At 52.3% G+C, this 17,539-nt stretch overlaps 1 protein-coding gene across 1 annotated transcript; it reads right to left on the minus strand.

Annotated features, from left to right (window-relative positions):
* Positions 1 to 3,891: 3,891 nt before the first annotated feature.
* On the minus strand, positions 3,892 to 9,513 carry LOC142027806 (T-cell activation Rho GTPase-activating protein-like). The gene is made up of 8 exons (XM_075022013.1): positions 9,282 to 9,513; positions 8,887 to 9,048; positions 8,693 to 8,802; positions 8,151 to 8,346; positions 7,806 to 7,923; positions 7,500 to 7,648; positions 4,859 to 4,920; positions 3,892 to 3,973 (listed from the first exon to the last, which is right to left on the minus strand). Exons 1-8 carry the CDS (start codon positions 9,429 to 9,431, stop codon positions 3,892 to 3,894), a joined length of 1,029 nt encoding a protein of 342 aa, XP_074878114.1. The 5' UTR covers positions 9,432 to 9,513.
* Between the last annotated feature and the right edge of the window lie 8,026 nt (positions 9,514 to 17,539).

The raw sequence follows: 17,539 nt of genomic DNA on the forward strand, positions 1-17,539 counted from the left end.
AGGGAGACCAGAATATCTACTAAGTGCTCACAAGACAGACCAGCAGCAGCCTTTCCCAGGGACCAATCATCAGAACAGGAAACAGTAAGAAAAAAACCTCAGTTTTCACAACAGAGGAGGTTCAATGCAGAGTCCCACAGAGGTCTCAGCTGGGGCCTGAGGCTCTTCAGGGAATTCATAGAAAACCTGGAAAATGAGACACTAGGGAGGTGACAACATTTGCTAATTATACAAAAGACATTATTACCATTATTACTATCATTATTTAGAAAAACAAATGCATTCTTTCTTTAGGAAAACAGAAACAAAGAGCGTGAAATTCAACGTCAACAAATGTAGTCAAGCATAAGGAAGAAAAACACATGTTCCATATATATATGTGCTGGCTCCAGCCTAGTTACCGACATTCAAGAATGAAGGCTGGGAGCCACTGGGCATTGCTTCATAAAAATACTAGCTGAAGAGTCAGCAGTGGGTGAAAAGGCAAAGAGAAATTCCAGACATTTTCAAAAAAAGCAATACAGGACAAAAGAGAACACATTGCTATGCTCTATTTCAAATCCATGGTACAGCCATACCGCACGCAGTTTTGCTCCCTCTCATTCAAAGACACAGTGGAGGAAGGGAAAGGGAAAAGCAAGACATAGATCATAGATGTTTCCAGACATTATCCAAACATAACCATAGTGAATTACCACAAGATACGCCGTGCTGAAATAGAGCCGAGTTCTAGATACATCGTGCAAATGTAGGGATAAGGCACGAGGTGGACATTCTCATGTTTGAATCTCATCTTCGATACTCTCTCCCATTTACTGACATCTGAGAACAACAATAAGACTTAAGAACATAGCACTAACATTTCAAAGGAGCAGGAGTCCTCTTGTAAAGCTTCAAAAGTCATACCACACTGAACGTATATGCAGAAGGGAGCACCTACAATCTGTCCGTATGAACTTGGTGAAAAAGCGCTAGTAACACATTACAAGAAACACTCACCCAGGTGACACTCTCCCATCAGTTGCTTGCATTAATAGCATTGTGTTTCCTTAACTGTATCTGGCTTCAGTCCTGACATCTTCCCGCAAGAAACAACATGCCAGGCGCTCCCAACCCTGTGAATAAAACCTCATCAGCTTTCCTAACTAAAAAGTAATTTTTTTAAAAACTGAAAAGGACTAGGATTCACAGGAGTAGCATCATTACATTCACTTCACAGTTCAAAATGGGAGGACAAAAGATAATTGACATGACAAACGCCACAGTTACAGACGTTCCTTCCTGGGGGTGCAGTTCGCACACCTAGGAGCTCATGCGTGCAAGAATGGGTGACGCCAGGCAGCAGTCTCCTTACGTGCCTCTGATCTCAGGAAGAAACAGGTAACATGAATACTTTTACTCCATTTGCTAGCAGAAACTAACATCCTGAGGACCAGAGATGGAGCCCAAGATTTGCCTAGATGAAACGCTGACGCAATCAGTTCCTTTAAGGGATGAAATTGTTCGTTTGAGTTTGGCTTCAAGGACTCCCACAGCTGGTGATTAACTAAGAGGTATGCTACAGCGAGGAGCCCGACACACAGATTGCAGGACAACTCATCACGCCAGGCCTCTGAGCTTGCAGTTCTCCGCAGGGCCCGGTGCTGGCTGAGCAGGTGGATGGACTTCCCAGTTCTAGAAATACAAGCTCGGGAATCAAACCCTCCTCAAGCACGCAGGCAAAACTGGCTGCGCTTTAGCGAAGCAAACCAACAACGAGGCTTCGTTTGTTTGGGTGCCTCCTCTCTGACAATGCTCTGGGCTACTTTCTCTTCCTGGCAGTAAGAGGAATAAGTTGCTCTCATACATACCAGCTTCTGACAGGGAAAGAGGATGACCTCGTTCTTGCCTGCTAGGACCAGGGGTGGCAATAACGCAGTCTGCCGAGACTGGAAGGGAATGCCTTGGAGGCGGAAACACGTGGGTGTTCATTACTCCTGGGCACTCGGAATCACGGGAGGTGATGATGCCAAAGGGCCTGATCCGATTCACAAACTGACACACCTTAGGACTGAAAAGGCTTCTCCTTCAACTAACTTACTTTTCTCTGCAACAACAGCCTCAGGAGAGTAACTTCTTCTTAACCCTTTACACTACAGCAACTACAATGTTTAATCCTAATGTACCTTACAAGAAAACTACTGCGGTCTTCTCTACTAGTGGGCCAACACTGCTGCGCCTGTAAGGAGCGCTTTACGTTTTATTAACCTTTTGAAACAACGCACTAGCTTTCCTTGCAATCGCATTACGTGGGCTTCCTGGGACTTTACATATACACGTTTGTTTTCTCTGGCTAAATCAGATTTGGAACGCAGGGGTGGCCATCTGAAAACACTGCAAAACATTCTTTTTACATACATCAGTTCTCTGGTGAAGGCAACAACTGAGGAGGATCTTCAGCTAGTGTAAAACTGCAAAGCTCAAAGGACTCGTACTCCAGCTAAAGATCTGCGCACTACTAGGCAGGAATGTCAAATTAAGCAATGCCCAACAGATACAAGTCATTGGATCTTTTCTTTTACAAGTAGGAAAGAAAGGGTACACAGAAAGATAGTGAAGTGGTCTGTAGAAAATGGATGTAAATCATCAAGATTTCCGAGGATTACTCGAATTGCTTCCTGGAGAGGCCAAAATAAGAAAGGAAGGAAGAATATTAACAAGATAGCCACAATTCCACTGTCAAGTACAGTTTTCAGGCTTGGGAAAAAAATAACATTGCAGTTTGCAGGAGTCATGGAAGAGCAGGTTCCAGATATTTTGCTTTTCCTCTTCCCCTTCTTCCCCCTGCTCCCTCCCATCACCTCAGAGCATGCTGCCCTAACAGATTCACAGAAACTGAAGTGAATGAATATCTTAACCCTGAATTAACATGGAAGCATTACTATGGAGAGTGGAGGTGTGCTTTTAAATTTAAGAAGTTCTACATTTAAGAAGCCTCCTCCTTGCCAGCACAACACATGCACTATTGACCTGTTTCAAAAATAAACATATTCCCCTTTTTCGGAATATTGACCCAATTCAGTTACAAAGGAACTGTAATTCAGCTCCAACAAACTCCTGCTTTATAAAGGGGAAACTTTTTCTAGGAATACCTTTCAGTATTTTCAAAAGTGAAAAAGAAAAAAAAAAAAGAACCAATAATTTTCTGTATCAGTTAAGATCAGCACACTTTCTTCAATACTATTTACAATGCTACTACTGTACTCTGAAGATTTGTTTAAACTTAACTAACAGGAGCATTTTTAAGCAGGCAGTATATTGGTCTCATTTCCTCGGGAATGGCAGGGGCTTTCTTCTGTCTCAGGAAGAAGATGACAACAACAGAACTCATCAGCTGTCACCAAGCTTGGCCACAAAGTAATGGCGTCATTAAAAGAACGTCCCCTGGCTCCCACAGCTATGAGGAAAGCACATGCAATTGAGCATTAGATTAGCTGCTATCAAGCTAGCTCACCAGTACTGCCACAGCTCCTGAAAAACTAGGAGGGTCTGACAGCTAGTCAAGCCTGAGAAGTTCAAAGCAGTGGTCAGGTCTGGGGCTGAGAGCGAAACCACAGGAAAGTGCTACTGCAGAACGAATCTGAACAGGAACCAGCAAGGCACGGAGTGCAACGAGCTCCACAAATAGGAGTTTTCATTTGTCCAATTTCAACAGGCAGTAGCTTCTTTGAAGTATTTCTGATAAAAGCATTACTCGCGCTCATGCTGCCTGTTGATGACACTTTTCATTTACGTCATTTTTTTCACCCTCGTACTCTCTAGAGAAGTTCCCCATTACTCGCACTTGAAATGCTGCATTTGACAAAACGTCCTCCGTCCCATAACAAACAAAAGATTTGCTCAGCCTAACATTCAGCTAAGCTCCCGTGGACCTGCTTCATCTCCTACCTCTAACTCCTTGACAGCACTTTCAGTGGTGTCGAGATCCAGACCGCTGTGAAACAAACAGAGAGTTAGTCCCACCCCAGCCAAAAAGCAACAGAGCTACGTTCCTTGTAAGAGTTTAAACAACAACAAAACATCATTCCCATTGCACAGAGAAAATACTTAGCAGGCAGATGAATTCCCAGTTTATTGTTCTTAAAAAACATCCAGTCTTCCACAAGGACTGTTCCTTTTCAATTTTCTGCCCATTTGTATTTTGTGCATCTGAGGATACAAAGGATGAGAGATCAGATCTTTTCAGTCAATCCTCACTAACCTTTAGGACTGGGGTTTTTGACAAGGTGCCCTCAAACCAGCACCTCTCTCTTCCAGCCTATCGCAATGCCATTCTGCTCAAGGGACTAAAAGAAGGAACCGGCAGGACGTGTCTCTCAATCCCCTCCACAGTGCAAACCTGCAGAGGAACGGGCCTTCACAGCATTGGAGCTAGGCCCTGTGATGCTGGGAGTTGGGTACTGCCTGCATCAAACTGTGTTCGCACCTATTAACGACATCTTTTGTAAGCCAGCTTCTCAAAAGTTGTTCATTGCCAGGTATCGGCCCACAATACAATGCACAGGGAGAGAGAAGGTCTCAAAGAAAAGCTGAACCCATTAAGAAGTAAACAAATGTCGCACAAGTGTCACTTGGAAATAAGGAAATAGGGTGGAGTGTAAGGAATTACGGCATGCAAGTATTCGCTGGTATATGGTCTGGCAGGCAGCCACTCTCATATCCTCCACATTCAGGGGCCCCAGCCAGAACTCGGTCAGAGATGAGAACTTTCCTTCCTCTTCAGAAAGGCCCTCTCCTTGCTTAATATGGAAGAAGTTAATGAAAGGAGTTACACAGCGCGCCACAGCAGAAGGACAGATATCACCCACCCAAGACTTACGCTGTGGTCATGAAGTCTTCAGGAATCAGCAGGGACACAAAAGTACGATTCAGGAAGGGACGCTGAAGCGGCGATGAGGGGAAGAGGGTGGAAAGAATGGAAGAAAGCAAGGCGCGATGACAGGCTGCCAAACTCAAACAAATGCAGTGCTCTCTCTACCATCGGGAGATCAAACACCTGCAGGCTGCTCAGAAACGTACGCACACTACTGGCAGTGCTGTCCAAAGGGATTACGCTGAGGGAAAGAGCTCGGTCACAGACAAGAGCAACGTTTCAAGCATCTTCTGAACACCACACGACACCACAAGACAGACAACACGCCTTCCTCTCCAAAATCAACACAGAGAACAAAACAAGGAGGAAGGTTAATCCTCCTGGATCTGACACTATTCCAGCAGAATGCTAATAAGCAAAGCTAAAGAAACAACTGCATTTCAATTCATCCCAAAATAAAGTCACGTGGCAGAATTTCAAAGACTCGGCCTACTTCTCCAAAGGAAAAAGGAGACTAGTGTGGCACGAGATTTAATGCAGCTTCAGGTCTGGAGACAGCCTAATTGGCGTGGTGTTCATAGCACAGTCTCTTCAATTCTGCAGCAGCTAACAACAGTCACTTCCAGAGTAAAGCCAGGCCCTGGCAATGCCTGTACACATCTCATTGCAAAAGCAAATTCACTCACACTCATAAAACCACTCTCTAGGTCACCCCAAACGCGCTCCCCCGCAGGAGCTCCCCGGACCCTGCTCGGGGCACCAGGGCTGGGCTCAGGAAGGAGTTTTTCCCCCGGGCAGATTGGCACAGGTCCCGGGGGGGTTCGCCTTCCTCTGCAGCACTGAGCACAGCCCCTTGCCGGGGTCCTCGGGGCCATTTCTGGCCAGCGAGTCCCTGCTGTTGCAGGAGCAGGAGTCCAGCTGTGCCCTCCAGCCCTCCGCCTCTCTTCCCTGGGCCAGCTTGGCAGGGGAACCTCACGTCTCCAGGTCACCTGCAAAACAAGGAGCCTCAAGGAAGCCGACTTTTCCCTGCTGCTTTTAAGCTGGCACACTTCCGTGGGGAGAAGAGAAAGCCTGGGGGTGTGTGGGGGGGTGTCTTATCTATCTATCTCTCTAAATCTGCTGGGAGGGAATGAAGATGAGGGAGCCAGGCTCTTCTCAAGAGTGCCCACTGAGAGCACCAGAGGCAACAGGCACAAATGAAAACACATGATATGCTCCAGCTGCACATGAGAAAACAACTTTTTCCTGTCTGGGTGGTCAAACACTGGCACAGGTTGCCCAGGGAGTTTGCGGAGTCTCCGTCCTTGGCGATGTTCAAAACCCAAGGGCACGTTGTCCAGGGCAAGCTGCTCTAGGTGAGCCTGCTTGAGCAGGCGGGTTGGACCAGAGGAACTCTACAGGTCCCTTCCAACCTCCACCCTCCTGTGTGAGTCTGTGCTTTGGTTTCACTCCTAAAGCACCTGAACTCAACCCTGATGCCTGCGGGAAAGGATGCTGGGACAAGGCAAGATCCCAGACTCCTCCCCGAGGACTCACCACAAAACCCCATCTACCTAGTCCAGAATATCGTATGGCAGACACACTCAGAAGAGAGAAAAGATCCTTTTATTGCAAACATCAACTGCGGCGGGGGGCGGGCCCGGGAGTCACAGGGCTTCAGCCCGTAACAGGGAAACGGCACCTACAACGACAGAGTCAGAGAGCACTGATAAACCCATGAAGGCAGGAATAGGCATGACTTGGTTCCCCTTTCTTTGGGGAACACCGTTGACGAGGAATTGTTCATAGCCCAGAAGAGAGAGCTATGGCTGGCATCAACCAGGGGATGGCTCTGGCACCTTATCCCCACGGGTAATGCACTTGGAGACCTGCATGCGTGCACAGATGCACAGGGCCCCTGTGCCACGCAGCAGGGCTCGATGGGGAGCCGCTGGGGAGCGGCCATGGAGTTATTTCCAAGCCCCGCGCAGCACCGTCCCTTGCCAGCGGGTCGGACTGACTTGGAGCAGCGCTGAGAGTTGGGAAAGATGGGCAGCAGAGCCTGGTACACACCTGGGCTTCCTGACCTGCTGGACCTTCCTGCTTCTTTTAAGTCCCCATCTCCTTCTCTCTTCCTTCTTTTCTTTTCTCGTTGGCATTCCTTCTCCTCTGCCCAGGCCTGTTTTCTCTTTCTTTTCTTTCCGTTTTCCTTCTCCTGGGGGGAGCCTGCAAACCTTTCCATCCCCCAGTATGATTAGGTAGGTAAAGCCAGGATCAACTAGAATCAGTTCTTGATTTACCCAAAGCTGACTCATTTCACCTTCTTTCCTCTGAAACGCTCTTTAGTCCTTCTGTGCATCCCAGGGAGTCTACTGTGCTCCCTGGGGTGGCTGGAGCCAAAGCAACGGGTGCCTACAACAGAAATGTCAGAGTCAGCAGGTGGCAAGGGACACCCTGGAGTAGCAGGCGACTGTTTGGCAAAATGCTGCCTTAGCCCTACAGAGAAGATCCCTCTGGCTGGTTTGCATTAGCCCGTTCTTCCAAGGGCCTCACTTTGGAACACAGGGTTCACACGGGTGTGTGACACTCGGTTCGTTTCTGGCAGCTCAACAAACACGGGGATACTGTGTCTCGGGTAGGAGGGTAGCCCCTGATGGAGCTGCCATACCTCTGACGTTTCGGACTCCACCACCGCGTCTCCCCCAGCTTCTTTGAGGACATCCAGCAGAGAAGCGGGTGGTGTGTGCAGCAAGGCTTCTGCCTGGTGGTCCTTGTCTGCTCTGCCTGCAGGGCCACTTTGCTCTTCCAAATGCAGGTCTAGAAAGGAAAAGCACGTGCAGCAAAGTGACTCCTTGGAAGTAAAGCACACCTAAAGCAAAACCCACCCAAAGCCCTACACCAGCTGTCTTCTCGACATTGAGGTTTCTGGTAGCCCAAGCCCCAGCCTGGGACAGCCCTCAGTTCCTCCTCATACCTGTGGCTCTGTCCATGGGGGCTGCCGACTCCCCGGCTGATGGACAGGAGCGGCCAGCCATCTCCTCCACAAAGATGTCACCGCAGTTTTCAATGAGAAACGCCACCAGCACGTTCACCTGCACACATCAAACCCTCAGTCTCAACCCAGGTGCCTGAAAATGTATCACACAGCCTTTCCCACTCCCGACCCTTGCCTCTGCGCAGGAGGCTGTGGTTGTGGGGCTGCTCTTGCAGGCAGCCACCCCACCAGCATTCGCTCAAGAGAGGAGGCAGCCAGGGACCTCTGAGCAGCCAAGCTCGGATGGGCCGGCAAGGCTGCAGCCGGCTGCTCAGTACAGCGCACCTTCTCAGTCACCGCCAGCATGGCCTCGAGGGGGAGCACGTCCTCGTTAGGTGGGCTCAGCAGATTTGGCCCAAGGCAGATGGCCAGGTTGCTGGCGGTCATTCTGCTGCTGGAGGCGTTGTGGCCGATGTGCTGGAGGAGGGCCAGCAGCCGCTTGAGGAGGACGAGATTGGCTCCAGGCAACTTCTTGGCCACCCTGAGGGAACAGGAACTCAACGTTAATAGAGCAGATGTTGCCCACAGCCATCCCCGAAGCTTGCCCAAGGCAGGTGGGTTGCGCAGCTTTCCGGGTGCTCTCAGCCAGCGGCCAGTGCTCCTGCGCTTCAGGAAGGAAGCACGGCGTTGCTTCCCAGCTCCTCATTTCCCCCAAGCCCAGGCAAGGGAAGGCTCCCTGTCCATGCCCTTTCCCCCGAAATCTAAGCCCACCCCAGCAAAAGCAAGCTGTCAGAAGACACAGCTTTTTAAGGAGACCGTCCCTTTTCAGGCAAGTCCCAGGCCTCTACCAGTCCCTCCTCAACAGGCAGGCTGCTGCCCACACTTACGCTTTCAGCTCTTCAACCTTCTCCTCCTTGCCGCTCTTCTGCATCGCTGCCATCCAGTCCTCGTAGAGGTCTGTCACGAGGAGCTTGGCGGGGATGCTTCGGAGGAAGTCCTGCAATGCCAGGGGCTCCAGGTGAGCCTCTAAACACTCCAGGCCAGGCAGGAGCTCTTCCAGCTGCAGGTCAGAAGCGCTCACCTTCAAGATGACGGCCAGCAGCAGCGCAGGCTGGCTGCCCAGGTCGACATCCGCACCGTGGTCCAGGGCCTCCCGCAGCTCACGAAACTCTGTCCTGCCGGCAGCTCTTCGGAATATCCCTTCTGTCGACGGTCCTTCCTTGTGCAGGACAGCCAGCATCTCCTGCAGGAGGGGCAGGAGGACAGTTGCTTGGCTGAGAAGCTGCCTTCCAACAGCAGTGACCAAAGCACTGCCCCAGATCCTGCTCCTTGCCCCCCGCAAAGGGGGCTGGCACCAGAAGCGTCTTCTGGGGGTGAAGGGCCCAATCCCCCATCCCCGGAGCTCCTGGGGACACCCACCTCCCCTCTGGAGCAGCGGGAGGGAGGGCTGGGGACCCCCTGCCCAGGCTGGCTTACCTGGATGGGCCGGGGCAGGGAGCCGTCCTCCCCGCAGAGGGCTGCCAGGGGCTGGCCAAAGAGCGCCCTGCTGCAGCCGGAGCCCACCTGCCCTGGCGCCTGGGCAGCGGCCAGGGTCCTCCGATGAGCAAAGGGCCAGGGCAGCCCCATCCTCTTCCTCCTCCTGATGGTGTTCCCTCCTTCCGAAAAGGAAAATGGAGCAAGAGCGTGTCAATGGAGACAGCCGGGCCAGCACTCCCGGAGCCTGCCCTGCCTGCAGCACGGTGCTGAGGGCTGAGGCAGGATGGGCAGGGAGCCAGCAGCTGGAACCACAGCTCCAGCTCAGCGGCGCCAGCTCGGAAGCTCTTGAGAGCCGGCATGCCACCGGGACAACCTGTCCCAGCCCTCGCCCTGCCCTCCTCCAAACTGTGGGCAGCAGGAGAGGCTCTGGGTCCCCGCAGAACCACATCCAGCGGCTGCTGCCCAGCAGGTGTCCTTGCTCGTCCAGGTGACGTCCTCCCTTGGGGTGCCGCACCTGCATGGAGACACTCAAAGGACAAGTGAGCACAGCTCAACCATTTGCAGGACAATGTGCTTCTTTCCAGAACTCACCTGGTGAGCCGCAAAGTCCCCCAGCTTTGATAGATGGGGCTGTCGGTGGCCTTTGCCCTTGCTTGGGACGATCCTGCAAGAAGCAGGCTGCGCTTAGAGAGCAGCCCCGCAGCAGAAAGGGCCACCGGCGAGCTGCCACCCGGCACCAGCAGCCTGAGCGCGGCAGAGCTGGGACCCTCTGCCCTCCTGGGCTCTCTGCCCCACACGGCAGGCTTCCCCCCAGCGCCGCCAGCGAGGATGTGCTGGCATGCCTGGTGGCTCCCCAACCCTCTACGCTCCCCGAGTGGCACCGCGGGACGCTCCCTCCCTCCATCTCTGCCTTACAAGCTCACCCCGCTGGCCGCAGACGCCGGCGCAGCCAGAGACGGGTGAAAGGCAGCCATTCTCACCTCTGCCTGGCCCTCCATCAGCCTCTCCAGGCTCCTGGTGCTGAATGTCCTCCACTGGGCAAGAGAGAAGGAGCGGAGGAAGGTGAGCAGCAATGCCTAAGGACCAGGGCTCGGGGACAGAGCCCAGACCGGGGAGACACTCACGGTGTGGCGGCAGCTCAGCTCCTTCTCCAGGGGTCTGAGGGAGGGGAGACGGGTCACGCGGGCTCTCTTGGCTCCTCCTGGTGTCCTGTGCACCGGCAAGGGACAGGGAGAGAGCAGGCTGAGCCCCAAGCTGCCCCTTCTCTCCTGTGAGGCAGCTCTGCCCGAGAGCTGCCCGCAGCCGCAAGGGCACCTCTCCCCAGCTGGGGAGCTGTGTTCCCCCGTCCGGCTGTGCCTGCAGCATCCCCGCGGCTTACCCCAGCAGCGTGCCCACCCACAGCTCCTTCAGCGCCCGGGAGCTGCAGAAAGAGAGGAGAACCAGCGTCAGGACCCGCTGCCCCCCAGCCCGTGGGCAGAGGCGGGCGCCTGTGCAGCCCTGCCCCGTGGGGAAGGACGCCGGAGTGGGACGAAGCCCCGTGGGGCAGGACAGAGACGCTGCCCAAGCCCTGGCTCCCCGTGTCCTGCCAGAGCAGCTGCTTTTGCCCTTCTCTTCTGGGGACCCAAAGGGCACCAAGGGATGCAGGACCTGGCAATGCCCCCATCCCTCCCTGCCAGCGTGCTTCCCGCTCCCTGCCCAGGCTCTCCACACAGGGCAGAGGCCGTTCACAGGATGGCGTGGGCACGGTTGTGAACCTCTCCTGCCCGACCATGGGACGTGGCACCACGACTCACCCAAAAGCGGCAACACAGGAGCCGGTGGACCAGACGAGGATGACGGAGGTCCTGTCCTCATCGCCGCCTTCCTCCTCTTCCTCGTCCCCCGCCGCCTCCTTTCCGCCGCTCAGCACCCACAGCTGGTCCAGGGCCAGGCGGAGCTGTGGGCGCACGCTGGTGCCACGTCTGCAGAGAGCAGACAGGAGAGGCAGGCGGTGAGCTGGAGGTGACCTCCTGGGGATCCCCCCGGGCAGAGCCCCGTCCCCCACTTGCCCTTGGGACAGACGGACGGACAGCGATGGGCGCCTCCAGCACCCACCAAGGTGCCGGGGCCTGGGGCTGGTGCTGGGGTGTCCCTGCCCCGGGGCCAGGGCCAGGGCTGGGGGAAAGGCAGCTGGGCTCTGAGGGTCTTACTGCAACTTGGCGATCACCAGTTCCTCCTGGAGGAGGAGAAGGCGTCTCTCGCTCCTCTTGCGGCCCCGGGTCAGCCGCACGTCCGCGCTCAGCACCGCCTCGGCGTCGGCGAGAGCCTCCCTGCAGAGCAGAGAGCGGCGGGCATGAGAAAGGCCGCTGCCACCGCGGGTCCCAGCCGTGCCCCCGAGGCACAGGGAGAGCTCACCTGGAGCCGCAGCAGCAGTTGGCCTGGCCCATCCTGCCCGGGAGAGGAGGACCCTCGCCGTGGACCAAGGACGCGGGCCACTCGGCGACAGCGGGGATGGGAGGCGAGGTGCCGGTGCCGGCGAGGTGCTGCTCGGCTGGATCCTGCCTCCTCCCAGCGCTCCTGTGTGCCAGCACAGCTCCGTGCTGCTGTCTCTGGTGGCTGTGGGCTCCAACTGACCAACATTCCGAGCCCAACGACCAACATTCTGAGCCCAACGACCAACATTCTAAGCCCAACGACCAACATTCTGAGCCCAACGGAAAGTGGGAGGGGCACCCACCCAGTGGGTGAGAGTTCTCTCCAGTATGGCCGTCTCTGCCTGGCACTGGGGAGCCCCGGGCGGGCTGGACGGACCCAGCAGAGGGGAAGGACCGTCTCCCTCCACCTCTTGCCAACGCTTTGCCTCCTGCAGCCCAGGAGGCAGGGAGCCGCCTTTGCCCCAGGGGCACTTTTCTGGCTCGAAATCGCTCCACTTGGCGTCCACCATCACCCCAGGTGTCTGCACAGCTGCTTTCCAGCTGGGTGTCCCCCAGCATTTACTGGCGCAAGGGCTTCTTCGTCCCCAGGTCTCCAGGACTTTGCTCTTCCCCTTGGGGAACTACAGGAGGTTCCTGTCAGCCCCTTTCTCCAGCCTGTCAAGATCCTCCAGGTTGACAGCAGGACCCTCCGGCGCATGAGCCTCTCCTCCCGCTTCTGTGCCACAAGCTGCAAGCTGCCGGAGGGTCCGCTCTGCCCCATCTCCCAGACCAGGGAATGTGAACAGATCCCACGTGGTGCAGCGCAGGGGGGGGCAGACATGCACTTTGATAGGCCATCACTTGTCACAGGAGGTTCAGAAATTTAGGGGAAAAATCCATATTGGTTTGGGTATTATTTACACAGTGCTTCCCCTTTGTATTCCTGCAAGCTATTACAAGGTGTTCAAAATGTCTCCTTTTTCATTTGAATGTCACAGCTCTTCACAGTGCTGATGTTGCGTGTAACACTGGATCAGGTTGTACTCTCGCATAGATTGTTAGGTAGTATGTAGCCTAGATTATTAGGGAGAAGATAGCAGATTATCTGCATTAATTGTGCTAACACCAACGACAGAAGGTTGTGTCTAGCTCTTGAGCCGAAGGATAGAAATCCAAGGCGTCTATTGAACGCAGTGGGCTATTGATCAGCAGATTGAACTCACCGTGTTCAAAAAAGAAAAGGTACGTGAGAAAGGCGTATTCCATCTTGACTGCTACAATGCGTGGTTTTGTAGGTATGAAGATAAATTATCCATGCCCCTCCCGCCACCCCCTTCCAAAAAAAAAAAGGACTAGAGAAAAAAGATTCAACTTCTGGAGCAATGGGGCTTTTAATAGCCAAGTAAATTTCCCTAGATCATTCCCATTCGATGAGCCACTTTGCCTGACATTCTGCCTCTACTTGGTACCAACAGAAGACTCGGTACCTGTGCCATGCTACAGGAGACGTAGAATTTCGTGCTGATCCAGAGCTTTCCACCTACAGCCAAAACCGGGGCGAAGCTTTCCTCCACCTCAGCCACTCCCTGGTGCCTCTTCCCCAGGGAAAGTCTTTCCTCTGTCACTCTGTGCTCATAGCTGGTCACAGGCAATGCAAGCCCCAAGCCTCAGCCACCGTCCCAGGTCACCAACCCCCTTTAGCCATAAGCAAGCTCTCAAACTCCTTTGCGGCTGCAGGAGAAGGGTTGTTAATAGAAATGGATGCACACGGCACAGTCTATTCCAGAATAGCCACAGCGGTTAAAAGCTTTCTGTGTCCTGGATTGGTGGTTTTCAGGACCAGCTCCTGGGTGCCGTTGCACGAGGCTAGCAATAGCTCTATTTCATGCAGGTAATTCAGGCTTAATCCTTTGTCCCCACAGGCCCAGCGGCACAGAAAGTCACCGTGGGCTGTGTTTGAGCAGCCTGCTCCACTGGACTTGTGGCAAACGGCCGCATCCTTGCTCTTCTGTTGTCCGCGTAGGGTCCTGGTCAATACCACAAGCTGTTTTCCCTGGAAATGACCATCGTGGCTAAAGACAGACTCCTCCTTGTGGACGCCAGCCAAGCTGTGGGAACGTCTCTGGCACCCATGCTGTGCCAGCTTTCAACCCCCAAGAGACTGGAACTGAGGCGGGTCCAACAGGAAGAAAATCTGCAATTTTCACTGAAAGAGGGGAGCGACCACCGGCACTGAAGAGCCATTCATATCCTGCCGAAAGCCACAGGGAAATGCAATGTGTGGTGAGCTTAGGCAGGAATACTCCTGTCCGAGGAGCAGCACGCTTGGTTATTAAGGCTTTATCACACTTGGGTGATAAGGCTTTATCCTTGGCTTTCCCGCCGTGCTGACCGCTGTGGCTGCTGCCTGTTCTTTCCTGCCATGCTGGCTGCACCCACCTGTGGGGCTGTCCTTGGGAAGGGCACCAGAACCGAGAAAGCCCCTGGGAGAGGGGCGGGAAGAAGCTTTTCTCCAGAGATTTGCCAGAAACTCTCCAGAGCATCCCTTTTCCAGCCCATGAGATGCTCTGTGTGACAAGGGAAGGTGCCTGTCGGTCCAATGGATGAGGCCCTGCAGGGCTCCCATCAGGGTCCTTTGACCTACCCATCTTCCAGCCACCACTCCAGGGGCTGGGGGTCTCACGAAGGGCAGAGCCCTGTCCCCCACCTGCCGTTGGGACAGACATTGGTGCATCCAGCCATTAAAACCTGCCGAGGTCAGCTAACTAGGAAAAAGAGATGAGCCACACTGCGCATGCCCAAAGGGCGGACACTATGTCAAGGATAACATAAATAAGTATACGATTAGAACAATATAAGCTTGCCTTGCTGTAGGTAACGGTATGCACGATAGGCAGAACGATCCCCCATGCATCCAGCGCTGCAATAAAGAATGCCTGCTTTCTAAAACTCCAAAATTGAGCCTCAGAGAGTTTCTTCGACTGGCTTTTTCGGTTACACACCCCTACCTCTGACTGGCAGGACAGAAGAGAAGATCACTCGGGCACCTGTCCCTTTCACTCGTGCCACTCGAGTCCTGCTTGACCTTGCCCGGGTTTTGCTTTACCGTGTCCTGGTGCCCGCGTGGAAAAGGAGCAGGGGAAAGCGGTCTGTGCTTCAAACCAGCGTGCCAGCCTCCCCGTGACATCCCGGAGCACTCCTGGGCGGTCAGCACCACAGGGGCCTCCTATTTCTTCTGGCAAAGTCTCAGCTCCTCCTCTCTTGCTTGCTCCTCCTCCCCCATCCAGATGCTCCTTCTCTAGGTGGTGGAAAGCATATTCTGCTTTCCTTGACTTCCACATGGCCCCTCGGTTTCCAGCAGGCTTCCCACCAGTGCCTCTGCAAGCCTGTTCTTAAGCGCAACCGAAAGGAGAATTTTCTCTTTATTATTCCCACACCTCAGAGGCAATTCTGCTTTCACTGATCTGAATGGAAATTTGTGAGTAAAGATGATGTTTAGATTTGTCTGCAGTGCCACAGTAGACTTCACAGGGCCCTGCCCACCTTCAATAAATGTCAGCTTTGCGTTGCGGTTTTCACTGGAGTGACAGCTACTGAATTGGAGAAGACCCATGGGAGAAAATAAACTGATGACAGAAGTTTTGAACGATGGGCTTGGGAACCACAGATGCGCATGTTTATGGAGTACCTCTCTTTCAATCTCCTGAGAGGATTTTTTCCTCTCATCACTTGAGTAGGATGGAAATCTTTTCGGTCTGGTGGATTTGGTATTTTTAACTTCACTTTTTACTGTGTTGCGAAAAAAATGCACGCAGCCTTACCGTTTACATCCCACAGTGTTACCCGCTGGGCAGAAACGTCTGAGGCTTTCACATCTGTTCCATACCTCTGCTAACACTCTGCCAGTCTTGATCCGGTCAAATGAGAGCAGCTACTGCGAATAACGTTCTCGACTTCCCCATCTCCTCACTCTGGTTTTCCTCTGTTTCTCAGGCATATGCTTTCTCGAGACTGCATATGAGGGTGAGAGATTACTAAAGTCCTTCCTTTTTCCTAAAGGCATCTGAAAACTCTGTTAGGAGTCACTTGCTGTAAGATTATCTCCTGAAGTCATCGCAGAAATATCTAAGATTTCGCAGAAATTCTTTTGAGGCTCAGGAAGGTATGATTCTTTTCTTATGCTCAGTTTCACAAAAGTCTCTGTAGCCTTGGTCTCATCTTCTTTAATGCTACGTTTGAGGATTAGTGGTTCTCCCAAACAGGGTGCCCTGCTGTTGAATTAGCCAGGCACAGCACAGAACCCTTGGTCTGGCCACGGTGAATACTTTTTTGGATAGGCTCAGATGAGCACAGTGAGTTTATGTTGTTTCAAGGATTTGCTGCAACATCTGTGCCTTTTTTGACCCAATACTGCAAGCTGTTTAAAGCCATACACTTCCCCCCCGCCCCGCTCCAATGAACCAGTCTGAGACTCTGTAGAGCACAGGATTATTGCACTATAATATAAGGTATTAATATAGCAGCAAAGCAGTCTTCCTTGCTGGAATACCTACCTAGCCTTCCTACCACGATAATATTGTTTCATAATGGGTGTACTGGAATGAAGATGCTCATAAATGCAACGTGAATATTTGCTGACTGCAGGTATTTTTACAGTGCTGATCCCTCTAATATGGAGGCAGATGTAACAATAGTCACCCGTGTACTTCTACGAGCCTGTGCAATGTTTAGTTTGTTAATGGGCTGGAGAGTGATTTCTGATGATGATTCATGCCTTATCAGAAAGGGAAGAAGTGGATGTGGAAAGGGCAGGAGAGACTGGGAGCTTAAGCTTATAAATCATGGTAGCATCTGACAGTTCATCCAGTCTCAGTGGAAACTGTTTGGGAACAGCGCTAAGCACTGGATCTCGGTGAATGGTCAGAGTCGGGTGGGAGAAGGCACCGTGGCTTTATTCAGATCTTCCCTTCAGTTGACTTCAGGAAGAGTGGACGAAAACCCTCTTGCAAAGAAGCACTTTTGCATCTTCCTCCAGACTTTGAGGGGTTTTGCCTTTTGATTTCTACTAATGGACAGTCTTTAAAATATTTTCCCCTGGAAAAGTATATTGATCTATGTGTTCCTTACTTATCGAAGGGTGTTGCCATTAACTATTAGATAAAGAAGCTCTGTTGTATCAGAACCACTAGAGGAATATTGTTACAGAACTGTATGGAAGTGGTGGTATAATTTAACTATGATTGCTCAGACAATCGTAGCAGGTTATTTTTATCAAAAGAATTGGTGCTGACTTGGAGTTGCTAACACTTATGGAAGCTCATTTTATGAAGCATAAATCATGGGTAAAACAAGTGTGTTAAAGGTGATGGTAGGATGGGATTCAATGTGAGCCTTACAGGCCAGGGGAGATTTCATAAAGCAGACAACCAAGTAGATGGCTTCCTTGTGAACTGGTATGCATCTGGGATTAATTTAGGGACTAATGCCATTGGGATCAACTTTGGGACTAATGCTATTGCACACTTGTGGCCTGATGGTACATTTCCCTTACAGACATTTTTAAATAGGAAGCTGAGGATTCAACTCAATTTGTACAAGTTCCTGTGTCCTCTGAGAAATACTAAGTTTTTGCTCTAAAACTAAAAGATGCCCAAGCTGAAAGAGCCTTAGCTTTCAAACAAGATCAGTGCTTTCCATGGGAAACACCCACAGACTCTTTAAAGATGTTTTTCTAGAGGCCTTCACACATCCTCCGCAAAACTACTCCTTTTTCTTCCTAAACAGCTCTATTGGCAGTGTAATTTCTTCAACTGCCAAAACACCGTTTTGAAATGCAATTGCTAAACTGCTGTGCAACTTTGGACA

The sequence above is a fragment of the Buteo buteo genome, unplaced genomic scaffold (genome assembly GCF_964188355.1).
Source record: "Buteo buteo unplaced genomic scaffold, bButBut1.hap1.1 HAP1_SCAFFOLD_58, whole genome shotgun sequence".
Classification (NCBI taxonomy): domain Eukaryota; kingdom Metazoa; phylum Chordata; class Aves; order Accipitriformes; family Accipitridae; genus Buteo; species Buteo buteo.